The 22,175-nt window shown below is 54.1% G+C and overlaps 1 protein-coding gene across 11 annotated transcripts in view; it reads left to right on the top strand.

The window, feature by feature from the left end:
- KCNT1 (potassium sodium-activated channel subfamily T member 1) overlaps positions 1–22,175 on the top strand; it is an 81,134-nt gene that overhangs the window by 38,416 nt on the left and 20,543 nt on the right. For 8 of the 11 annotated variants that reach the window (XR_010435436.1, XM_064676664.1, XM_064676665.1 and 5 more), the window contains 5 exons: positions 18,469–18,548; positions 19,670–19,769; positions 20,928–20,984; positions 21,331–21,379; positions 21,558–21,617. Coding sequence is in view for 10 of the 11 variants with exons in the window: in XM_064676664.1 (XP_064532734.1) it covers positions 18,469–18,548; positions 19,670–19,769; positions 20,928–20,984; positions 21,331–21,379; positions 21,558–21,617 (346 nt within the window). In the remaining variant the exon portion in view is untranslated. Of the gene's footprint in view, positions 1–10,604; positions 10,647–12,888; positions 14,950–18,468; positions 18,549–19,669; positions 19,770–20,927; positions 20,985–21,330; positions 21,380–21,557; positions 21,618–22,175 lie in introns of those variants that run through there. The other 3 variants (XM_064676669.1, XM_064676671.1, XM_064676673.1) reach the window with 2 other exon arrangements.

Genomic DNA, 22,175 nt, shown 5'->3' on the forward strand with positions numbered 1-22,175 from the left:
CTTCTTGATTTTTTTATATGCCTAAAGCATGTCTGAATGGCAGCCTGAGTCCGTGGGGCTGCCACACACCACTGTTAACTTGCCTTGCACCTTCTCTGTGCAGTATAAAACCAAAGCTTAATTACACTGCTAACATCAGGATCGGCGCTGTACAGTAGCCCCATGTTTGCATGGCAGGAGAGATGCTCCATCTGAGCAAGAATTTACTTGTAACTGCAATACAAAAAAAAAAAAAAAAAAGCTGCTGTAGGAAATGCTGCAGCCTTTCTGCAAGCTCACAGCTGAGTGTACAGCCAGGAAGGAGCTGTTTTTTCAGGAGGATGGAAATGCCTTGCACTGCGCTGGGATTACAGTGTTTCAGAAGGAGCCAGGTCCCCTAGTTACGATGAGGATCCATATGTCACCAATTCAGTCCTTGTTCTGTTCATTCCATTTTCTGTTTCGTTTTTTTTCCGCCATCTATCCAACCTTTCAGCCCATCCCTGCTGCCTCCCCTCCTGGCAGGAACTGCCTCACCTGTGACTGTGTACTGTGCGTCTTCTAGGATGTGGTTTGGTGCAGATGAGCACGGTAGGAAGGCTTCTGCTCGTGGTGAATTTTACTTGTTTGGCTTCAGATTGGAATGAATTAACGCCTCAGCCTCAGTCTCCTGGCATATCTGGGGGGAGGGTGGCACCCAGCCAGGAGGAGCAGCTGTGTCCCCGCGGGGGAAGCCGGGGAGGGAGGTGTGCCTTGCGGGAGCACCGGCGCGGCCGTTCCCGGTGCCGAGCCGGGCCGGGCACATGCTTCAGTCTCCAGGTCTGGGAGGCAGAGTCCTGGTGTGTCCCTGGTGTGATGTGCCAGCTCTCCAGATGGCACCAGTGCTGGTGCTCTGGTGAGCAAACACTTGGGGCTGGTGGGTCTGACTTGGCCAGGCAAGGGCTTGCACGTGTGGGGAGCTGCAAACGGGCACCGTGTGGGTGCAGTGGGACTAAATCCCTGGAGCTGGTGTGGTCTGAGCATGTTTTGATGAACAATCTGAGTGTACTCCCAGTGCTGATCAGGCTGCTCATGCTCTGCTTCTGTGTCTTGTCTCATTGCTTCAAAAAGACACCAAAGCTGGACCTGTTCTGCAGGTACCTGCACCTCTGAGGGCACGTCCTGAGCTCCACTGTGGGCAAAGTCTTTGGAGCAAACATCTCCTCTCTGTGCCATTCCAGGTGCTGGGGGTGTACTCCTCAGGGCAGGGCCAGTGGCCAAATCCAGGTGTGCTGTGACTAGAAAAATACAACTGGGGACTCCTACGAGCTCGTCCCACCCACTGCTAGTCAGCTGTGATTAGACGTGCAAGAGGGGCTTCTCCTCTCCAGCACTCAGGGGCTTGGCGGGTTCCTGCCCAGGACCAGGGAGCCAAATCTTCATCCCAGGGCTGACCCTCCTTGTCTCTTGTGGGAGCACAGCATAAGGGAGGGGTGCTGCAAGGCCTCCTTGGATCTGGGGGGGCAGCAATTCCAAAAATCACATTGCTACAGTGTTTTAGTGGATCCTTGACAAGGGCCAGCGTGCGGAGCACACCGGGTGCCTCAGGGCTGTGTGAAAGACCCGATTCCCCGAGTTTTGCTGGAGTTTTAAGTGTTTGCTGCAATCCTGTTGTGAGGAGCTGATGCTGGGAGGTAGAGAAGTTGGTGGCACACTTTTGTCCTCGTGTGCCTGCGGGCAGAGCCCCGCGAGCTGCAGCTTGCGGTGCCTGGATTCCTGAGTGCCGGGCTTCCCTCCTTCCCTGTGCGCTGCTTCCCAACGATGAGTTGGCAGTTAAGATTTGTGCACTTCTCTTCCACCGCCTGTGCAAGCAACAAAGGCAGGAAGATTGGTTTGGGAGTGATGAATAGCGTGTTTGAGGTGCTTCGTCTCCTCCGAAGCCAGACACAAGCAGCGTTATCAAGTCGGCAGCGACAATTGTCACTGGGAGTTGGGAGTGAATTAGCAGGTGATGGTGGAAGGAGATGTGTGTTAGAGGATGTTCTCAGGGATGCAAATGATTTCTCCAGATGATTGAAGCCAGTGAAATAATTCTCACCTACTTTATTTACCTCCTTACTCTGTCTCTTAGTCATTGCAGCACCTCAGAGCTTTTAGGAGTTCCCAGTCAAAACAGGAGGAAAGGATTTGAATTCATCTGAGGAGAAACCACTCCACAGATGTGTATTATTCTACACTTGGAAGGCAAAAAGGGGACTTCAGGACTGTCCCTGGGCATCCTGGATAAGGATTTTTTCCTGTGTGTGGGGTGGGACCAGCCCAGGCTGCCCCTGTGGGAATATCTCCCACTGAAGAGGCTTGGAGCTACTTCTGTATGTCAGGGACTGCTCTGAGATGAGGTTGGAAGCAGGGCAGCCTCTAGGCTATGCCAGGGAGGGTAGGCTCAGCTGCAGACCACCTGCCTGGGCACTGAAACTCTTCTGGCAGCCAGTGATAGCGACTGGAGAAGCCGGGAGAGGCTGAGCCTTTCCCTGTGAGCCGAGTTTTTCCTGGAGCAGGTCAGTTCCCTGTGCCTTGTGTTGGGAGGGATTTGAAAGGGAAAGGTGTGATGGGGAACAAAGTCAGAGCAAAGCCCAGCTGTGCTCTGAGCTCTCTGTGGAATGCTCTGTGTTTGGGGAGAAGCTGCTGGCGGGAGGCAGGACGTGGAAATATCTGCTTGGATCCCATTCCATGGGCCGGTGATCTCCCTGTAACACCGGAGGGGTGGGTTTAAAAACACAAACAAACGTTTTTACAAGATAACCATGTCCTGTTTGTGCAGCTCTGCTGGAAGCAGAGGGAGCTCTGGCCACTGCCTGTCCCAGGGAACAGTGGTATTCCAACGGGATTGCAAACATTCCCTTTAGGTATCTGCTTTGGACACTCCACTCCAGGCCTTGGCAGGGCTGGGTGTCCCCCCCTCGCCTCCTTGAGTTGTGTTTGTTGAGCTGCCGAAATCTGAACTGCTGAGGTCTGGGGGAGAAAATTAGCATTGCAGAAGAGCTGGGATTGGAGAGGACCCTGGAGGGCTCTGCTCCAAACCTGCTCAAAGCTGGACGGGCTTTAAAGTTGTCCCAGCTGGCTCAGGACCAGCCCTGCTGAGTTCTGAACATCTTGCTGGAGATTTCTCAGCTTTTCTGAGTGCTGGGTGCAGGGTTTGGTCACTCCCAGGGGGAATAATTTTTCCCTCTGCATCTCTTACCTGTTCCCTCCTGTCCCTTTGCTGTGTGTGTCCCAGAGGGGGCTCACTGCTCCTCACCCATCAGTTGGATCCTTCCCTCCCTTTCTCCTTCAGGCTGCACGTTCCCACCTCCCGCAGCCTTGCCTCGTCTCTCGGTTCGAGATATTTTTGGCAGGAATAAATGGGACTTTGCTTCAGCCCTGTTCCAGTCAACAAGGTGGCTGGAGACTCCTCAGAGGCAAACAGCAGCATTCTGCTGGGGCAAGTTTGCTGGGAGGTTTCTTGAAGGTAAAGCACTCTGGGCAGTGAGGAATTCACCCAAATGCGGCTGAAAATGGAATTTCTGGCCGGTCGATGTTTTGTTCCTGCCGGGGGCAGCCAGGTATCAACAAACAGGTCTGGCTCAGTGTATTTTCATTGCCTGGCACTTGCACACAGGGAGACCACAGGCAGGTCCAGTCTGGCCAGTGAAACCATTGCAGCTGTTGTGTCCTTGCAGGCAGCTCTCTGGGGGATGTTCTCTGGAGCAGGTCGGAGCAGCCTGGATACGATTCCCTGCCGAACCATCCCCGTGCTGTGCTGCTGAATCCCCTCCCAGGGGGACAATAAGTCAACAGCTAATTTATTTATTTTTAACATCTCTTTAATAACAAAAGCTTTGTTGGAAAAAGTGCTTTCAGAGCTGTATCTCTGCCCTCAGCCAGTGCCATGTGCTGGTCGGGCACCTCCGCTCCCAGTGAGGCGGCTTTGGGCAGGAGAAATGCTGTGCCAGGGACATTCCCTGGGTGGGATTTGCTCCCCCCTGCCCTGCCAGTGTATGCTCCAGCCTCGGGTCTTCTGCTGCTGCTCTGCTGGCTGTGGATGAGGGTTCATACACCAGGTATTTGGGCAGTGCTGAGGCCGGGGATGTTGAGAGGGTTTGGTGATGGCAGGATTTCTGCATCTGTGCCAGACCTGGCTCCTGCACCGCTCCTCTCTGAGCTGGGACTCAGCTGCCACTTTGGGAGGGAGGGCAGGAATTGGCTTTGCTGTGGGAGCCTTTATGGGGAAGACCTGAAATGGAGCCTGGAGGGGTCCAACAGTTTTGCTTAAAAAGTGTTTTGGTCTTGATCTGCTTTCCCTCTGACTGGGCTGGGCAGCCCTCCCTGGGGTGTATTTTTGGCAGGGGTGTCTCTGTCTGGGGAGCACCAAGTCCAACTGGGGCTCACTCTGCCGTGCAGCTGTTTGCTGGCAGGGTGTTGGTGTGTGATGGTTTTCCAGACCGGAGCGTGGTGTCTCCAACCCTTCCCCCAGCAGTTACCAAACCAGGGGCTGGTCTCAGCTCTGGGGTCCAACCCCCCAACCTGCCCGTGGGTCAGTGCCTGGCTCTCCCATGGGAAGGTGCTCGCTGAGCATCACCTCTCCTTCCAACCTTGAGTGTGTTTTCCTTGGCATTGTCAGGCCTGGGGGGTGGCACTTCTTACACACCATTTAACCTGGGAGTTTCTGGGCACTGCTGGGTGATGCCAAGGGTGTTTTCAGTGTAGGACCACTGCAGAAATCGGGCAGGGTGCTCAGCTGCTGAACTCCACTGTAAGGGCAGCATGGGAATGCACTCCTTGATCCTGATGAACAAGAAACAATCCCAGATCCTGCTGCCAGCACAGGGAGCTGACTGTTGGCATCCTTTGCACTAAACAGAGCTGTTCATAAACAGCAGCAGTTCCATCCCAGGCTTGAGCCTGGCTTCTTCTTGTCCTTGTCCTGGAGTTGCTGGAATGGCCCCTGAGCTGCTGGAATGGCCCCCAGGCTCTGCTCATCCCCCGTTTTGTACCCATTCCTGTGCTCAGGGACAGGACCCCCATCACTGTGTCCCAGCCAGGGCCCAGCTCTCAGCTCCCTCGTGCAGTCTGGGATGTGTTTCAGGGTCTGGTCCCATGTCTGTGGTTCCCATCCCTCACCCCCCTGTCCCTGTCTCCAGCACGCTCTGGCACAAAGTGTTTGTGCCCTGGGCACGGGGTGATGCCACCCCCTGAGCTGGGTGCTGGGGGGGAACAGGCTGGGCTGGGGAAGTGCTGAGCTCTCCTCCCACGGCTGCTGGGGAGCCGCCAGCACTGCTGAGAGTGTCGGTGCCCTACATAGCACTGCCAACCAGACACCATCCCCACCCAAGGATGCCACGCTCAGCACAGCACTTGGGCTTTGGCTCTGTTTATTTTAGATCTCTCATTCCCACCAGGTCTCATCAGGGCACAGGGATTAGCATGTTCCTCCTCCAGGAGAGGCTTTCCTGCTTGCTGGAAGAGCGGGATGCCAACCATGACCATCCCTCTGAGCGGGCATGTGGGGCCATGCGGGACCATGACACGGGGGGGTCTCATAACCCCCTTCCAAGCTCAGGCCCAGTCCTTCCTCTACAAGGATCGAGGACTTGTCAGGACTCCAGGGACTCATTAAAGGCTCATTAGCAAAGGCAGCAAACTGTGTGTTAGAGCAACCTCAGGATCTGAGGGCATTTTTGCCCAGTGCCCAGTCTTGGCAGTGAAAGGAGGTTGTAGCCAGGTGGGATTGGTCTGTTCTCCCAAGTAACAATCACTAGGACAAGAGGAAACAGCCTCAAGTTGTGCCAGAGAAGATTTAGATTGGATTTGGGGCAAAATTTCTTCACCAAAAGGGTTGTCCAGGCCTGGCACAGCTGCCCAGGGCAGTGGTGGAGTCACCGTCCCTGGAGGGATTTAAATGATGTGTGGTTGTGGTGCCTGAGGACATGGGATAGTGGTGGGCTTGACAGTCTGGGTTAACAGTCAGATTTGATGATCTTGGACATCCTTTCCAACCTATGATTTTATGATTCTGGGGGAGGCACAACTTCCTGGAAGGGAACTGCAGGCAGTGCTGGACAGTGGGCTGGGAACAGCTTGTCCGGCTGCAGCGAGCGACGCTGCGGCTTTGGCACCGCGCCTGTTTGCTTCCAAACTTTCTGTATTTTAGTTGTGATAGGGGTTTTGCAGAGGAAAGCCAAGGAAAAGTACCTCTGTGATTAGGGAAGTACCTTGAGGAGGCAGCTGAGGCCAGGCTGCCTCCCTGCCTGTGCGGGTGCTCTGCCTCTGGTCGTGGAAGGGCTTGGAAGGGCTTGTCCATGTGGCACTTCTCCAGCTGTCAGCATGTGCCTGGAGCAGTTGGTGGCTTTTCCAGGTGCCCACCAGCACACCTCCAAACTGGGTGTGCTGGGGGCTCAATCCCTTTCCTGGGGTCATCCCTGCTCCCTCCTGCAGCCGGGAAGGGGGGCTGCCCTTCCCCTCCCCTCTCGCACGCCTTTGTGAGCAGGACGTGTGCACCTTCCTCTCCCTTTCCCCTTCCTCTTGCTCGTTCCTTCTCCCCCTCTTTGCTTTCTTTTTTCATCTCCTTCCATCTGTCCTTCTCACATCAGGCTATTTTAGGCTGAGTTTCTCACTGTCAATATGGTAGGAACCATGGTGCAGCTCATGTCTTTAGAGCATGAGCAGCACTTCAGGAAGCCTTCCCAAGCACTTACCTTGCTTGGCTCATCTTAACCCCCCTGCCTTGACCTCATCTTGAAGGCATTTTGAGATCAGGGTGAAAAGGCATTAAATCCTTCTCATGGCCAGAGGAGAAAGCCATCAGATTTAATACCTTTTTGCCCTGGTCTCCAAACACCTCTGAGCCTTGCAAGTGGTGATTAAGCAGCCTGAAGCCAAGCGTGGTGTTGGCAGGTCATTACTTGTGTCTTTTTAACTCTCAGAGGCTTTAAGTCAAGGCATGATTTTGTTTTTTGGGGTTTTTTTTTGTTTGGAAATGATGGCTGTAAGTTGAATAGGAAATGCAGAACCAGGGGTGAATTTTTAATACTCTTCATTTACCAAAAATCCAGGAGACAGCAGGGAAGGCGCAGGGCTGGCAGGGAGTTTGCTGGGAGGGAGCAGGGCTCTCTGTGAGCTGGACTGAGCTGCTGCTGTGCTTTGCTGCTCTCTCCATCTGAGCATCCTCGAGCACTTGAAAGGCAGGGACAGTTTTTAGCCTCAAATTATCTGCATGAGGCAGATGAGCCAAATGCCACCTGGATCCCGCAGCGCCCTGGCAGGGCTGGGAGCAGAGCCGGGGCTTGGCATGGCTGCCTTCCTCCCCTGGAGAGAAGGGGGCTGGTTCTGCTACCCAAATTCTTGGGGTACTGGAGCCCAGGGGTGCTGCTCACATCCCTGCCCAGCTCAGGGGAGCAGAACTGCTTTGCTGGGGTGTGCTGGAGCCGGAGCTGAGGAGGCAGATGAGGTGGAAGGTGGCTGCTCAGCTGAGGAGCTGCCTCCAGCATGGGTGGGCAGGTGATTGCTCTCTTTTACATAAGCAAGGTTTATTATGGCTTTTGTTCTAATAATAAATGTGCCTTTGTCTCTTCACCTTCTAATAAAACCTTTCTTTTTTGTAAGGGGCTGCAGCTTGAAAGGTGGGGGCAGACGTGTCTCTGGAGCAGCCAAGTTCCTTCCACCTCTGCTCCCCTCCTTTCTCCCATCCTTTCCTGCTCTGCCCTTCTCTCTGGGAGGTGCTGCTTGTGCCAGCCAGGAGCTTGGCATTGTGATTTAATGCTTAGCAACACCAGGGCAAGGGGCCTCAGCTTTCCCTGTCTGGGTATGGCATTTGTCTCCCAGGCCCCGGACTCCAGGAGGGAGCGAAGGTCGGGCTCGCAGCCTGTGCCATGGTTATTTTCCATGGTAGGAATGAGATGAGTTGAGGTTTGTCTGCACAGGGATACCCAGGGAGGCAGATCTGGATGAAATAAAAAGGTGAATTTGAAGCAGATTATCTAAAACACATTAAAAGCCAGTGCAACCTTTCTGACGCCGTTAAATGGGTTTAGTTCTGTCTGTTGTAAATCACGGATAATAAGTTTTGGGATCTGGAAAACAGCTGTTTTCCAGATGAGATTTGGAATGATTTTTAGTTTTCTTAGAAAAATTTCCGTATTTTCTCAGCGATTGGACTGTTTATGAGCATTTGGGTGCCTGGTGGGAAGGAGGAGTCCGAGGAAGGTGTCCTGGGAATCCTGCTGGCTCATCCCAGTGCTCTGGAACCCACAGTGGTGCCAGACCTGCAGGGTCTGCAGGACCCCATCGGGCTGTGTGATTAAATGTGCTTCTGCTGTTTGGTTTTCAGGAGTGTTGTTGTGCACTGGGGAGCTGCAGCTGGAATGAGCCCCTTCCCGGCTGCCAGCTGGCACTAGATTAGGAGAAAACCAAATCATCCGCTGATTCTTTCCCCATAAACATCTCTGCGAGGCATAAAAGGCTACTGTTCAAAACCAAACACAAGTGGAGGGGTTTGAGCAGCCCCTGCTGCTAACGTGGGATAATCCAATTTGGCAGGAGGGAGGTTGAGCTGGCGAGCTCCTTCCCGCGGGCTGTGCCTGCCTCTGGTCTGCAGCTGGAGAAAATCTGGGATGGTTGTCACCAATAAATGCCAGGACTGCTCCGAGGGATAGCACAGCTGATAGACCCACCCCAGGGCTTGTTCTTGCTGTGAGAGGCAGCACAAGGGACCACTTGGTGTGAACTCACTGCTCTGGGAGGGTCACACAAGAAAGCTGGAGATGAGCAGGGAAGAGGGGTGAGAGGCAGGGGGGAGAGGGGCAGGAGCTGGGGGTGTTCAGCCAGAGAAGAGAAGCCTCTGGAGAGACCTTCAGTACCTAAAGGGGCTCTAAGAGAGCTGGAGAGGGACTTTGGATAAGGGCCTGGAGTGACAGGACAAGGGGGAATGGCTTCTCACTGCCAGAGGGCAGGGTTAGATGGGATACTGGGGAGAAATTCTTCCCTGGGAGGGAAGTGACGCCCTGGCACAGGTTTCCCAGAGAAGCTGTGGTTGCCCCATCCCTGGAAGTGTTCCAGGCTGGGTTGGACAGGGCTTGGAGCAACCTGGTCTAGTGGAAGGTGTCCCTGCCCATGGCAGGGGGTGGAATGAGATGAGCTTTTAAGTCTCTTCCAACCCAAACCATCCTCGGATTCCATGATTATGCTGCTTTTAAGGGAACTGATAAGCACAAGATTTGTCCTATTTGTCCCCTATTTGTCCCCTCCTGCCCCACGGCCCCCCAAGAACTTCCTATTTAGGGTTGGGGACCTTGCAGCCTCCTGTCGTGGGAGGTGGGGCTGTGTCTAGACGGCATCGCCTCACCCCACACCGAATCCCTGCTCCCTCCCGCCAGACCCCGGCATCTCTCCCAAATGGAGCATCTCCCGTGGCTTTCCCAGATCTGAGGTGTGGGGACATTGCTGTTGGTGTCCCCCGGGGTGGTGGCTCCAGTGGGACATCCTGTGCTCCCTCTGAGCTCCCCCCTGCAGCCCTCCCAGGGATCAGAGCTGAGGAGCAGCAGCAAAGTCAATCACGTCGCAGGGAGGCTGCTCCGCGTGCCCGGGAGCTGAGGGATGGATCGGCTTCCTTTGGACTCGCATTTTCACTGAAATGTGGATTTATTGCTTTTATTTATTTTGCACTGTGCTGGAGTGCTGGAGTGCTGTGGCCTCATAAAGCAAAAGCAAAATACAAGAAAAATCTTTATGAGCTGCAAGTGCCCCGTTGGCTTGGATGATATTTCTCGGTTGTCCTGGCTCGTGGTAAATAAGGAGAGGAGAGAGGGCACTGCTGGAGCAGGGAAGGGCTGAGGCTCAGGCAGGTTCAGGGCACTGCTGGAGCAGGGAAAGGCTCAGGCTCAGCTAATGTTGTTGGTGATGGGGACCCAGAGCCATCCCAGGGATCTCTGGAAGAGCATCACTTTTGCAAAAGGAATTTTTCCCTTTGCAGCTCTAATTTCCCTTTGCAGCTCTGTCTGTCTGTCTGTCTGTGGGATGTACAGTACACGAGCACAGGCCCTTTGCCTCCCACCTGCTCTCATATTTCTTTATGTTCTTCTTTCTCCCCTTGCCCTCACCCCCCCCTTACCCTCATTATTCCTTTCTGTTATTTGATTTTATTTGATTTGATTTATTTTTTTATGCTGTTTTATTTTCCCTTCTCTGCTCATCACTCGTGCCTGTAAAACCAGCCCAGGAGAAACACGACACTGAGTTCCTCTAAAAGCACCCCCAGCCCCTAAAAACACCAACCTCCCAAAGCCTAATTTCTCAGCAGAGAAGGCGTGACGCTGATTAGCGGCAGAGCAGCGACGCCGTTTGCGAGGCTCATTTGAAAAATTAAAAAAAACGGCATAAAAATTGCTTTTATCCACGGAGCTGAGTCCTTAAAGGGGCCAGACATTGGCAAAGCCACCAGAGCATCACTGTGTCCCCGGTGTCCCCCCCGTGGGACCTGAACGGGGAGGTGTGGTGTGACCCGCTGGGGCGATGTCGGTGCCGCGGTGTCGGCGTTCCCGGTGGTTGTGCCGGTGTTTCCCCCTCGGGTGGCTGTGCCTTCCCTCACCTGCTGTGATGCTCTCGCTCTGTAGGCCTCACGCCGAGGACTTCAGCGTGGATTCCTCCTTCTCACAGTAAGTTCTCCGCGTGTTTTCCCCGCGCCGGCGCCGCGGGAAGGGGCGAGGGCTGCGCTGGCACCGCCGGCCCCGGGGACCGTCGCTCTGCCCACAGGGAGAAGCCAACGGTGTTCTCCAGAGAGCAGAAAACCCCTTGGAATCTGGGGGGTTGTGTGGTGTGTGTGCACTGGTGAGCAAAGTATTTTGGGCAGTACTGCTGCTGAGAACAGTGGTTGGACTTGGCTTTAAATTAGTGATGGATTAGGGGTGGATGCTCCAAGTGTTCAAGGCCACCTTGGATGGGGCTTTGAGCAGCCTGGTCTAGTGAAGGTGCCCCTGACTTTTAAAGGTCCTTCCAACCCAAAGCAGTCTGTGATTCCATGATTATTCTGCTTTTAAGCACAAGATTTGTTCATTACTGCTCTTGGCACCGAGGAGTTGTGTATGGGACCAGCAAACCCTTCTGAAATGATCCCCACCGTGGGGAGGATTATCTGCACCCAGGGACTGGCAGGTTTCTTGGGGGAAGGAGTGATATCCTTGGCAGCAGATTGGTGATTACCCATTAACCATGAGCTCCATGCACAGACCCTAATTAAACAATGCAGATTCATCAGCACGAGCAATTAGAGGAGCAGACTCATGAGTGTCAGCCTCCAGTGTTGCAAAACAAATAAGGCGAACGAAACACAGCGTGTTGTTCCATTGCTTCTTCCCTTCTTTGGGTTTTAATCTTTTAAAATTATTATCATTATTTTATTAAGAGCAAGTGGTGCCACTGCCCAGCAGCCATGGGCAACATCCAGACCTTGGATGGGAGACAGTGGGATGATGAGTTGAGGGATGAGCAGGTCCTTGCCCAGGGCCCACGGCTGGGGACGTGTCCTCAGTGCTGAGCGAGAGCCCTGGGACCCCACAGGGAGAGGTCTGGATCAGGTGATCCCAGAGCACATTCCAGTGCCTGAAGGGGCTCTAAGAGAGCTGGAGAGGGACTTTGACCAGGGCATGGAGTGGTGGGACAAGGGGGAATGTCTTCCCACTGACAGAAGGCAGGGTTAGATGGGATATTGGGAAGAAAATCTTCCCTGGGAGGGTGGAGAGGCCCTGGCACAGGTTTCCCAGAGAAGCTGTGGCTACCTCTGGATCCCTGGAAGTGTTCCAGGCTGGGTTGGACAGGGCTTGGAGCAACCTGGGCTAGTGGAAGGTGTCCCTGCCCATGGCAGGAAAGTGGAACAAGATGATCTTTAAGGTCCCTTCCAACCTAAACCATTCTATGATCTCCAACCCCTGAGTGTGTCACTGCTTCCTCCAGTGCTTGGTTTGGTGCCTGGAAATGAGCCCTGCAGCTGCTGAATACAGTTGGAGAGGGATTGCAGCTGCCTTCAGGGAATGAGGAATCGATAAAAATCCCATTCTCATTGCAATGTCCTCCCTAATAATAAAAAATAGTGTGTATATATATATATATATAAAAAAAAGAACAAAAAGTCCAGCAGGAGATTTCTTTTATATCATTACAGATTCATGAAGCCTTTTCTGGCTGGCCAGGGCCTGTGTCCCAGCTCAGTGCCCTCAGCCTGGTGCCTCCTGCCCAGCCCTTGTCCCACTGGCACACGAGTGCTTGTGTGGATGAGTTCAGGGAATTGCTCTTCTCATGGTGCAAGTTGAGTTGTCCTGAGGACTGGCCTGGGAAGCCAACCTTGGTCTTGCCAGAGACTTTCCAGAAGTAGCTGCTTGGAGCTTGCTTTCCATCCCCTCAAAAATAAAACTGCAGCGTTGCTGCTGAAGCCAGGATGACATTACCTGCACCCAGCTGGGTTTAATTTGCTGCAGAGTGGTTGGCAATATCAATTCTTTCTCTGGGCAAAAATCACTCTCCATAATAAAACAGGAGATGGATTTTTTTTCCTGAGTTATTCCCATGGTAAATGCACGAAATCTGGGAGAAACAAGTTTTTGAGCTTGTGGGGTATGGCATCCTGGCTCTCTGTGCACTGTGGCTGTTGATGAGGGACTCAGTTTTGCTAATCTCTGTGGTGTGGGTCAGCATGTGCTCTGTCAGGAGCCCGGGCAGCTCAGCAAACTCATTCCTGGGGATGCAGGAGCTGGTGGGAATGTCTGCCTTTCCACAGGGCTGGGACAGGGCTGTGGGGGGTGTGACAGTGCCATGGTGGATGTGACAATGCTGTGGTGGCTGTGACAGGGCTGTGGTGGCTGTGACAGGGCTGTAGTGGCTGTGACAGGGCTGTGGTGGCTGTTTGGAATACTTGGCCTTCTGGACTATGCAGCCTCTGCCACTGGTCTCCCCAGTGCTCTCATGTACCTCCCAGGCTCTGAAACTCTCTCTCCTGGCCCCAGCCCTTCTCCCTGAGACAGGTGTCCCCTCTCCCCTTCCCTTGTTGGCAGGGGGGCTCTGCCCCTCAAAGTGGCAGATGGAGTGATGCCCTGGATCCCTATCCCTCTCTGGCTGCTTTGTGCTTTCTTGTTTAAAAATGTGCCAGATTTATTGGGGAAGTTGCCGCAGTGAGAGGTTTCCGGGTGTTTGGTGGTGCCCTGGAGAAGCCGAGGCGTTCATGAAGAAAGCTCCTGCCAACGATGTCTCACGGCTCGCTGGGGAGTGGAGGGGTGTCCAGCCACCTTTGGCTCGTGGCACAGCATCAATCCTGCCCAGCTGCTCCACAGGAGGGGTGAACCCACACATCCCCCTGGCCGATGAGGGACCCCCAGGGCTGTACACCCCATGTTTGGAGCCGTTCTCTGCACGCTCGCTGGCACAGCCCTGCCAAAACCACAGCCTTCCTCCTTTGAGTAATTGTTCAATTACTGCTTATGGAGCGTGGGGGCAGCTTGTTCCCTGTCTCTCCCCTTGGCAGGCAGCCAGGTTGTCTGTGTGCACACAGCCTGTACAGTTATTCCCACTTTCCGTCTCCAAACCCTGCGCCGGGAGCAGCTCGTCGCGCTGGCGAGCCGGGAGCTCGGGTGGGGAGGGCTGGAGCTGCCCCCCCATCCTCTGCATGCCCTGGGATGGGCAGAGGATGGCAAACATGGATCACAGAGGGGGTCAGTGTGCAAAACTCAGTGTGGCATCTGTCTCAATGTAGCTTCTGTACCCAAACATCTGTTAGCAGCAAGAAAACAGTGGGGAAAAAAGGAAAGAGCATCCCCAGGGGAATCAGGAGGGCTGGAGGTGCAGGAGGTGTGCCTGGGTGGTCAGTGTGGTTGCCATCAGCAGGTACCTGAGCCTCGGGCTGGCTGGTTTGGTGGTTTGGGAAGGATTTGGGAAGGACTTGGCCTCAGCTCAGGTTTCCCTGGTGCCCGTGGGACCCTGTTGGCACCAGATGCTCCGGAGGCTGAGCAGGACCGGAGGCAGCCTGGCCATGGCATGGTGCCCTCACAGCATCCTCGTGCCTTTTGCACAGGAGCCTCTGCTGCTCCTCGTGCCACAGGATGCTGGGAGAGGAAACGCTGCAGCCCTGAGCTTCCAGCCCTGCTCCTCACCTTCCTCTGCCCCGAGCTGTGCCTGGCACAGTCTCTGGGGAGCCCCCCTGGGCCAGCAGCACAGTTCCCTAATTCCAGACTTGGCCACAGCAATGTTTCTGCTGTATTTGGTCCAGGTGGATTTGCACAGAGGATGCAGAGCTGTCCTATAGGCTGAGCCAGAGCAGGGGCTCAGAGCAGGGACTCACTTGGGACTGCACTGCCTTGGCAGAGTATTGCAGAGATTTCTAGGATTTTGCTGGTTGGTTTGTTTATTCTTTTAATCCCCCAAGAAATCTCTGAAGAGTCTCATTTGCATCCTGCTACAGAATGGGGGAAATTTCTTGAGAAATTTCCTGGGACAAGAAATTATCCCGGGTTGGATGAGGTTTGGAGCAACCTGGGCTAGTGGAAGGTGTCCCTGCCCATGGCAGGTGTTTGGAATGGGATGAGCTTTAAGGTCCTTTCCAACTCAAACCATTCTAGGATTCTGTTGGAAACAGCATTTCCCACCCAGCTGAAGTGTGAGGGCAAGGAGCAAAAAACTAAGATTTTTTCTTTCCTGTGAAGGGGAATATTTATTTGAAGCCACATTTCTCATGTCAAGAGGTGTCTTATAAAACACAGCAAAAACAACCTGGGGCACCCAAGTCCTTCAGAAAGGAACAGTGTGGCTTGGGGCAGGTGCTGGGGCAGAGCTGGCAGTTCCTTCCCTTGACTGGCTGGTGGATTTTGGAGCTGGATTTTGGAATGGGAAGGAGGGATGTCTCAGCTTTCAGGCCAAGCCCAGCAGTTGCCACATGCCGTGGGGATCGGAGAGAGCTGCCTGTGCCCGACTGCCCATGTAAGTGCCCTGGGAATGCAGATTTTGGGGGGACATCTCCACCCACCCCTGTCCCTGCTGCACTGCCCACATGGGAGGCTGCAGCTGGGCTGCTGTTTTTTGTGTTTCCCTCTTTTTTAAGAGAACTGTGTTTGTCCCAGCTCCCTGGGGAGGGTACAGGTGCAGAGCCAGGGCTGTGCTCCTCAGTGTCTATTTTAATGCCAGTGGGGTGGGATGTGCTCGTCCTGGTCTTTCATCCTGCACTTTTTCTGAACAAACTATTGTGTCTTTTTTGGGAACTCATCATCTTACAACAAATTGCCTCTAATCTTAGATTAATAAAGTACAGTAAATAACGGAGTGAGGAGAATGAACTCGCTCAGGCATTATGAAGTGCATAATAGCAGTAATTACACTTCCAAGCACAGGGTTTGTAGCTAAACTTGTGCTGGGATCGTTATCCACACGGCCCCAGGGGGGTTCAGGGGGGGGAGAGAGGGGGGCAGAGGTGTGCTGTGCTGCCTCTCCCTGCCTGCAGAGTGGATCACTGCTGGTGACCCTTGGAGCTGCCTGGGCTGGGCTGGCACCACCCTGCCTGGCCAGAGGGAGGGATGCTCGCAGTGGGAAGGATGTTTGGCTGGAGGGAGGGATGTTTGACTGGCAGGAGGGATGCTTGGCCAGTGGGAAGGATGGTCCTGGTGGGATGCTTGGCCAGTGGGAAGGATGGTCTCAGTGGGAGGGATACTTGGGCAGTGGGAAGGATGGTCCCAGTGGGGAGGTTGCTCCCAGTGGGGAAGTCGCTCCCAGTGGGAAGGATGCTTGACTGGCAGCAGGGGTACTTGGCCAGTGGGATGGATGCTTGGGCAGTGGGAAGGATGCTCCCAGTGGGGGGGATGCCCAGCCATGGCAGTTTGAACAGACCATCCTGTCTGAGCTGCAGGGAAGGCAGAGCCCTCGGGGTGTGTTTTGGGGTGGCAACACAGTCAGAGTTTCGCTTGATTTTTTATTTCAAGTTAATTCTTGACAGTGAAATTAAAGGGTATGTTTTACATGATATCACCTCCTTCCCTCAGCTGGGAAGGGAGTAGGAGCTTTGATATTCTTGGATGGTGCAGCTGCCTGGTGAAAGCCATCCCTCACTCTGCCCTGGGCCAGTGGGGTGTTGGCTGCAGAGCAGGTGCCAGTGCTGGAGTGGGACCCCCATACAGCTCCAGGGGCTCAGCCCAGCTCACAGGGAGGGCAGATTATCTGCACAGGAACATGTTCTTTCTACGTTTTTTTATTGCCTTATTCTTTTTCAGTGATAAACACCCCTTTCCCCCCCCTTCCTGAGACCTACTTGAGTTGCTTTCCCAGTGTTCTCCCTCCTGCAGCCATGAGGATGGATGAATACATGGGCTACTTTGTCTTGAAAAGTTAGATCTAATCATTTAGTTCTTTTATCCACCAGCAATTATATCCATCATCTCGAGGTGGGCTGCAGAGCTATAGATCAGTGAACCATCTGGCTGGAGACAGAGATTTATATTGCTGTTTGTTTCTTTGATACAGAGACGAATGTCTGGGAGAGGAATCGTGCTCCCTGAAGTCTCCGTCTCCTCAAGGCGCTTAATCCTGAGGGACTCTGATGAATGGGGTGCTCAGCGCTCTTGTCCAAGCTGAAAGCCAGTTCCCAGCATTTCCTGGGCATTTTTAATATGGAGAAGGAGCAATTAGCTTGTGTGCAGTGTTGTGAGCAGTCGTGGCAGATGATTTATGCCCTGGCACTGAAAAATTATTTGCCGAGCCTGGCTTCGGAAACGATTAATTTTGACGTGTTAGAGCCGGGTTTCTGAAGGTCTGCCTTAATGCTCTTTGCTCCTGGGGCATCGTGCTGGAGAGCCAGGGCCCGTAAATTCTCCTGCTCTCTCCCTGCAGTGGGGTCTGTCCTTGCCCACCCACCTCCTTGTTCCCTTCTCATGGTGAACAAACACCAGGTTCGGTGGAAAACCCCTCTGACCACCCTCCTGCCTCTCGGGCTGCCTGGTGTGGGGCCCAGGGTGAGGGGGCTCATAAACCCCCTTCCTAATTTGCCTCCCAACCAGCTGGGCGTTAATGCTCAGTGAATATTTGTTTATCCCTCTGTGTCAGAGTGAGGAGCAGCTGCTTCCCAATAAATCCCAGCCCGGTGGCCGTGCCAGGGACACGCTCGGCCGGAGCTGGCACCACGTGTGCCCCAACAGAATAACCTGGGCAGTTTAATGACTGCCACAGGGAACTTGCTCACCCTGATCTGTGCCTTGCCTGGGAGATAGGCCTGATTAATGAGGTCTTGATGAGCTCTTCCGTGGAGTTAAAAAATGAGTAATAACAGTAGCACTTACTTAAGGGACTTGTTGAATACAGTGAACGGGTGAAGAGGCTAATTCGTGGCACTTAACTCCATTATGGGCTGAACTAATAATGAGCAGACTTTGTCTTGCTCAGTCTGAAGCTGAGCAGGAGGAACTGATCCCGTTTTGCTGGCACTTGGCAGGACCAGTGTGATTTATAACCTGCCCGGGGTCACCAGTGGGTTGGCAAAGGGCTGCAGGTGTTTATAAAGTACCGGGGAGGTGACGACAGACGAGCTGAGCTGGGGCTGGTTTTGCCCACACACCCTTCCTCTGGGTGGGCTTGATCCCAGCCCCTGCTGACATCCATGGGGAGGAACCTCCAGCCTTGGTGAGGTTTTCTCCCATCCACCTGGAATGCAGGACTGGCGGGAGGGCTGTGGGCGGGGGTCAGGGGTGGAGGCAGGAGAAGCCCATGAAGGGACACTGCCTGTGGTGGTCACAGCAGTGGATGGGACATTTTTGGATTCGCCAGAAATGTGGCTCCTCACTGCTGCTTCCTGTGAAGTGCCCTGGCAGGTGACTCTTGTCCCAGTGCCTCGTCCCTGTGCCACGAGTCACCAGTGGCTCCAGATGCCAAGTGATGTTCGGAGTTGGTTGTCAGCTCCTGGGTTTTTCTGGAATGACCAAATGTGGTATCTTAGCAACAAAGGGAAATTTTCTCCTTTCAGAGCTGAATTGATTTTTAACAGCTTTGATGCTGAATGTTTTTCCTACCCAGGCAGAGCCAGGGCAGTACTGGGGATGTTGCCCTTGCCAGCCCCTGCTCTGCTGCAGCTGTGGGGGTTGGAGCTGCTAGGGGAAGCTGCTAGGGGAAGCTGCTCCAAGGCCACTACTTCTCTGAGAAGTTTTGGGCACACTGTAAAGTGTGTGTGGAAGGAGAAGTTTGTAGGTCTGATGTCAGCTGGTTGTGTGGGAATGAAAGCAAAGCCCTCAGCCCAAAGCAGACCTGGCCCTGTGGGTCAAACCTGCTGCTTTGACAGTCATTGATGTATTGTGTATTGGTGGTACTGGTGGTTTGGTACTCTGGGAGCCTGGGGCTGAGTCCAGGGTTGTCTGTGGGCTGTAAAGGTGGTCCCCCAGCTGGGATGGGGGGACAGGGCTCCTGGGGGCTGCTGTTCTGCCCTGCCACCCCACTGACGGGCTCCTCCGGGCGCTCTCCCCGCAGGGTGCAGGTCGAGTTCTACGTGAATGAAAACACCTTCAAGGAGCGGCTGAAGCTCTTCTTCATCAAAAACCAGCGATCCAGTGAGTGCTCTGTGCATGGAGTGTGTGTGTTCTGGGGGAAACCAAACCCTGCCCGAGCCAGTCCTGTGGGATGAGAAGCCGTTGCCATCTGCTGGTGGCCGTGTCCCCGTTGTGTCCCCAGCCCGGGGCTGCTGCTGCCTCTTGGCCTTTCTGTTGGGTGTTGGCCAACTTGGTTTGGGGGTCGTGGTTGCACAAGGAGGATGGGATGCCTCCTGCCACCTTTGCTCCCTGGGAACAGCCACAGCACAGGAATCAGCCGGACAAACTGGTTGGGAGCAGGGTGGGTGCCCGGAGCTGCCGGTGGTTATCAGAGAGCAAAGGTCCCCATCAGGGAGTGAGTGTCCCCATGTGCTTCCCTGAGGCCGTGGGGACAGCCAGGGCAGGCCATGAGCTACCCACTCCTGCTCCAGCCACCCGGATTAGCCTCCACTTGACTGATGGTGTTTTTATTTTCTTTCTCCGAGATATCATTAGCTGTCTGGAGGGAGCCTGCTCGTTAATTTAGAAATTCACATTTTCTTTTTTTCTCCCTGCATCCTGTTGTCTTGTTAAAAAGCTGGAGCCCAGCACAACAGGGTGCCCACGGGGAAGTTTTTAATGAAAATGTGATGAATTTCTCACTTGTAATTTGAGTAACGACCCGGTGAACTGGCTGGGGAGGGAGAGTGGATAAAGCAGCAGTTTTTGCTCGCTGTCCCTGCTCCTACAAGCTGGTTGCAGTGTGGTGAGCTCTGGTCTGGTGCTTTTTAATGGATGCCTGCTAATGAGGGGGGCACACTCCAGCAGCTCCTCATTCGTCTCTCACATCTATTGGGGTCAGCGAGGAGCTGACTCATCGTTATTTATTTCTGTATTCGGCTCCTGTGTGTCTGGCACGGGGGAGGACACAAAGAGCCCTGGGCAAGGCCTGAGCAACACTCCTGTGCTGCCCTGGGGCTCCCAGGGGTCCTGTGGTGGGTGGGGCTGTGCAGAGCTTGTGGGAAGCTACAGGGGTGGTGCTGTGGGGGTCTGCCCGGGGTGTGCATGGAGCACCCAGGATGCAGAGGGTGCCTGGGGTGCCCAGGGGGCTTGGGGTGCCCAGGAACTCTGCCTGCCCCATTCCATGCTCCCCTCCACCCCAGGCCTGAGGATCCGGCTCTTCAACTTCTCCCTGAAGCTGCTCACGTGCCTCCTGTACATCGTCCGTGTCCTGCTCGACAACCCCGAGGAGGGCATAGGCTGGTGAGTGCCCCTGGGCAGGGCTGGGGGTGAGGGCAGTGGCAGCTGCTCACAGCAGGTGTGGAGATGGTTTTTCCTTGCTCCAGCTCTTTGAATTGGTGCTTTAGGAAATTTTCCCAGGTTAGAGGGCTTTGCTCCCTGCTCAAATCCCATGGATGGGTGTGTGGGCACTCACTGGCCCTGCCTGGAGCACAGGGAGAGGATGGGGGAAGAATTCAGGTCACGTTCATTTCCAAGTGCTGTCTGGCTTGGCCAGGGGGGCACCGTGGCCTTCAGACACAGGCAAGAGCTCACGACTCGAGTGCATCACCATGCAAATAGTTTCTGAACACTGATGCCCTTGAATACTTCTACATTAAATCCCATTTAAGCATTTGGGAGGGAAATAACGTTGTGCTGTTTAGGTCCTTGAGGTGACAGATGATTCCATACATCAGCTTTGCTCTGGGTTTCAGTATAAGCCTATTTTTAATATGTCCTTGCTTTGTTTAGCTCACAAACTATTGTGCTTTTTTTTCCAAGAGCTCGGACAATTGGCAGTTTGATTTTCTCTGTGTAAAGGCTGCAGGCTACCAAGTGCACCTGCACGTTCCAAAAGTGCTTCCAAACCCGTGAGAACGAAGCAGGACATGGATGCTCATCCTTGAAAGGTTTAGTGCAGCTGCAGCTCAGGGAATTCCACTTTTCCTGAGGGTGTGTGACAGAATAAAGGCTGGCCAGCGGGAACACATCCCTCACAGCAAGGCAGGGAGAGCTTGGCTCAGTGCTGCTGCCTGGCAGGATGCTCTGCCTTGTCCCAGAAGCTGAAGCTCAGCAGCTTTTGCTAATTGTAACCTGGTAATTCCCAGTTCCCCGTGTTCCACGCTGTGCCAGGGAGTGCTGTACCTCAGGAATATTGGTGTTCCACAGCATCTCTGCTATGGGTTTAACTACCTGAGGGGTTTTATTCTCCAGTAATAAGATGCTCAAGGCTGCCTGGGTGAGACAGACTCCTGTGGAAAGCCCTGGCTATGGGAATCAGTGTGTTTGGATCCATGGAAGTGTTGTCCTGGTGCCTCCCCCAGCATCAGCACCCAGCGATGAGGGCACCACGTGGGCCGGGGGGGGGTCAATCCCAGCATCCCTGTTCCTGACTGCTCTTCCTTGCTCTTTCTCTCCTAGCTGGGAATGTGAAAAGCAGAATTACACAGCATTTAACCAGTCCACGAACATAAACTGGTGAGTCAGAGCTGCTCCAGTGCTGGGGTCTGGCCCTGCCAGGGTGTGGGAATGCAGGGATGGAGGTGGCTGCTGCTGGCAGCTGCTTGTGGCCATTTCTTGGTTGTGGGGATGCTCAAGGGATGTGGAGCATCATGCCAGAATCAAATCCATGGATGAAAGCCTGTGACTGCACCCTTGGGAATGCCTTATTCCCAGTGCAGAGACTGCTTGAGCAAACTGGCCAGTAGGGAGCACCAGTACCTGTGCTGGTCCTGCACCAGTGCCCTTGGATTTGCATTCTGTGGGGGGTAACGACACTGGTGGCTGGGCTACAGCTTAGATCCCTTTGGGATTTTCTTTGCAGGTCACACATCTTCTGGGTGGACAGAAAAACACCACTGTGGGCTGTGCAGGTGAGCACCCAGCCCTTGGCATGGTTGGGGGGGAGCGCAGAGGAGCTGGGCTTGGAGCTCTGCCCCACCTGTGATACCCAGGGGCTCCCCTTGGCACGGGGAAGGGGGGATCTGTGAGCTCTGATGGACTGACAGAGCCCGGAGAGAGCCCCCAGAGCCTTTCCCTGTGTCCCTGCAGGTCAGCATCGCTCTCATCAGCTTTCTGGAGACCATGCTGCTCATCTATCTCAGCTACAAGGTGAGTGCCCAGGGAGGCAGGGGGTAGTGATGCACAGCCTGGCTCTGCCCCCCTGGCATGAATTCATTTCTCCTGTTTTGAGCTGCCTGAAGGTGGAGTGTCCCAGGAGGATGTTTGTCTCGGCGCTGTCTCAGCGCTGGCTCCGCCTGTTTTCCTTTCTCATTCCCCCTTGGGCTCCTGGATGAGTGTTGTGCAGAGCAGAATATCTTCCTTTTCTGCTTTCCCTTAAATTCAGACCTGTTTTACACGTGTTTTTAAGGGAGGTCAGACTGACACACACTGAGATTCCTAAGGCTGAGGAGCTGGAGCTGAGCTCGGCAGCGTGACTCCTGCCTGTGCCGAGCTCTGCTGCCTCCGTGGGCACTGCTCCAAGCCAGAGGGAGAGGAACAAGCTGACTCCTTTGGACCAAAGCCCCTTAAAAAAGCCAAAAAAAAGTGACCTTAACAAATGGCATCTTCTCAGGGACCCGGGGAGAGTTGGCAGAAGAGACTCAGACCCTGCGTCACCCCCCTGGTTTGAGTGCCAGCGATTTGTAACAGGCACTCTCACTCTCCTTC

The sequence above is a fragment of the Pseudopipra pipra genome, chromosome 20, assembly GCF_036250125.1.
Source record: "Pseudopipra pipra isolate bDixPip1 chromosome 20, bDixPip1.hap1, whole genome shotgun sequence".
Classification (NCBI taxonomy): Eukaryota; Metazoa; Chordata; class Aves; order Passeriformes; family Pipridae; genus Pseudopipra; species Pseudopipra pipra.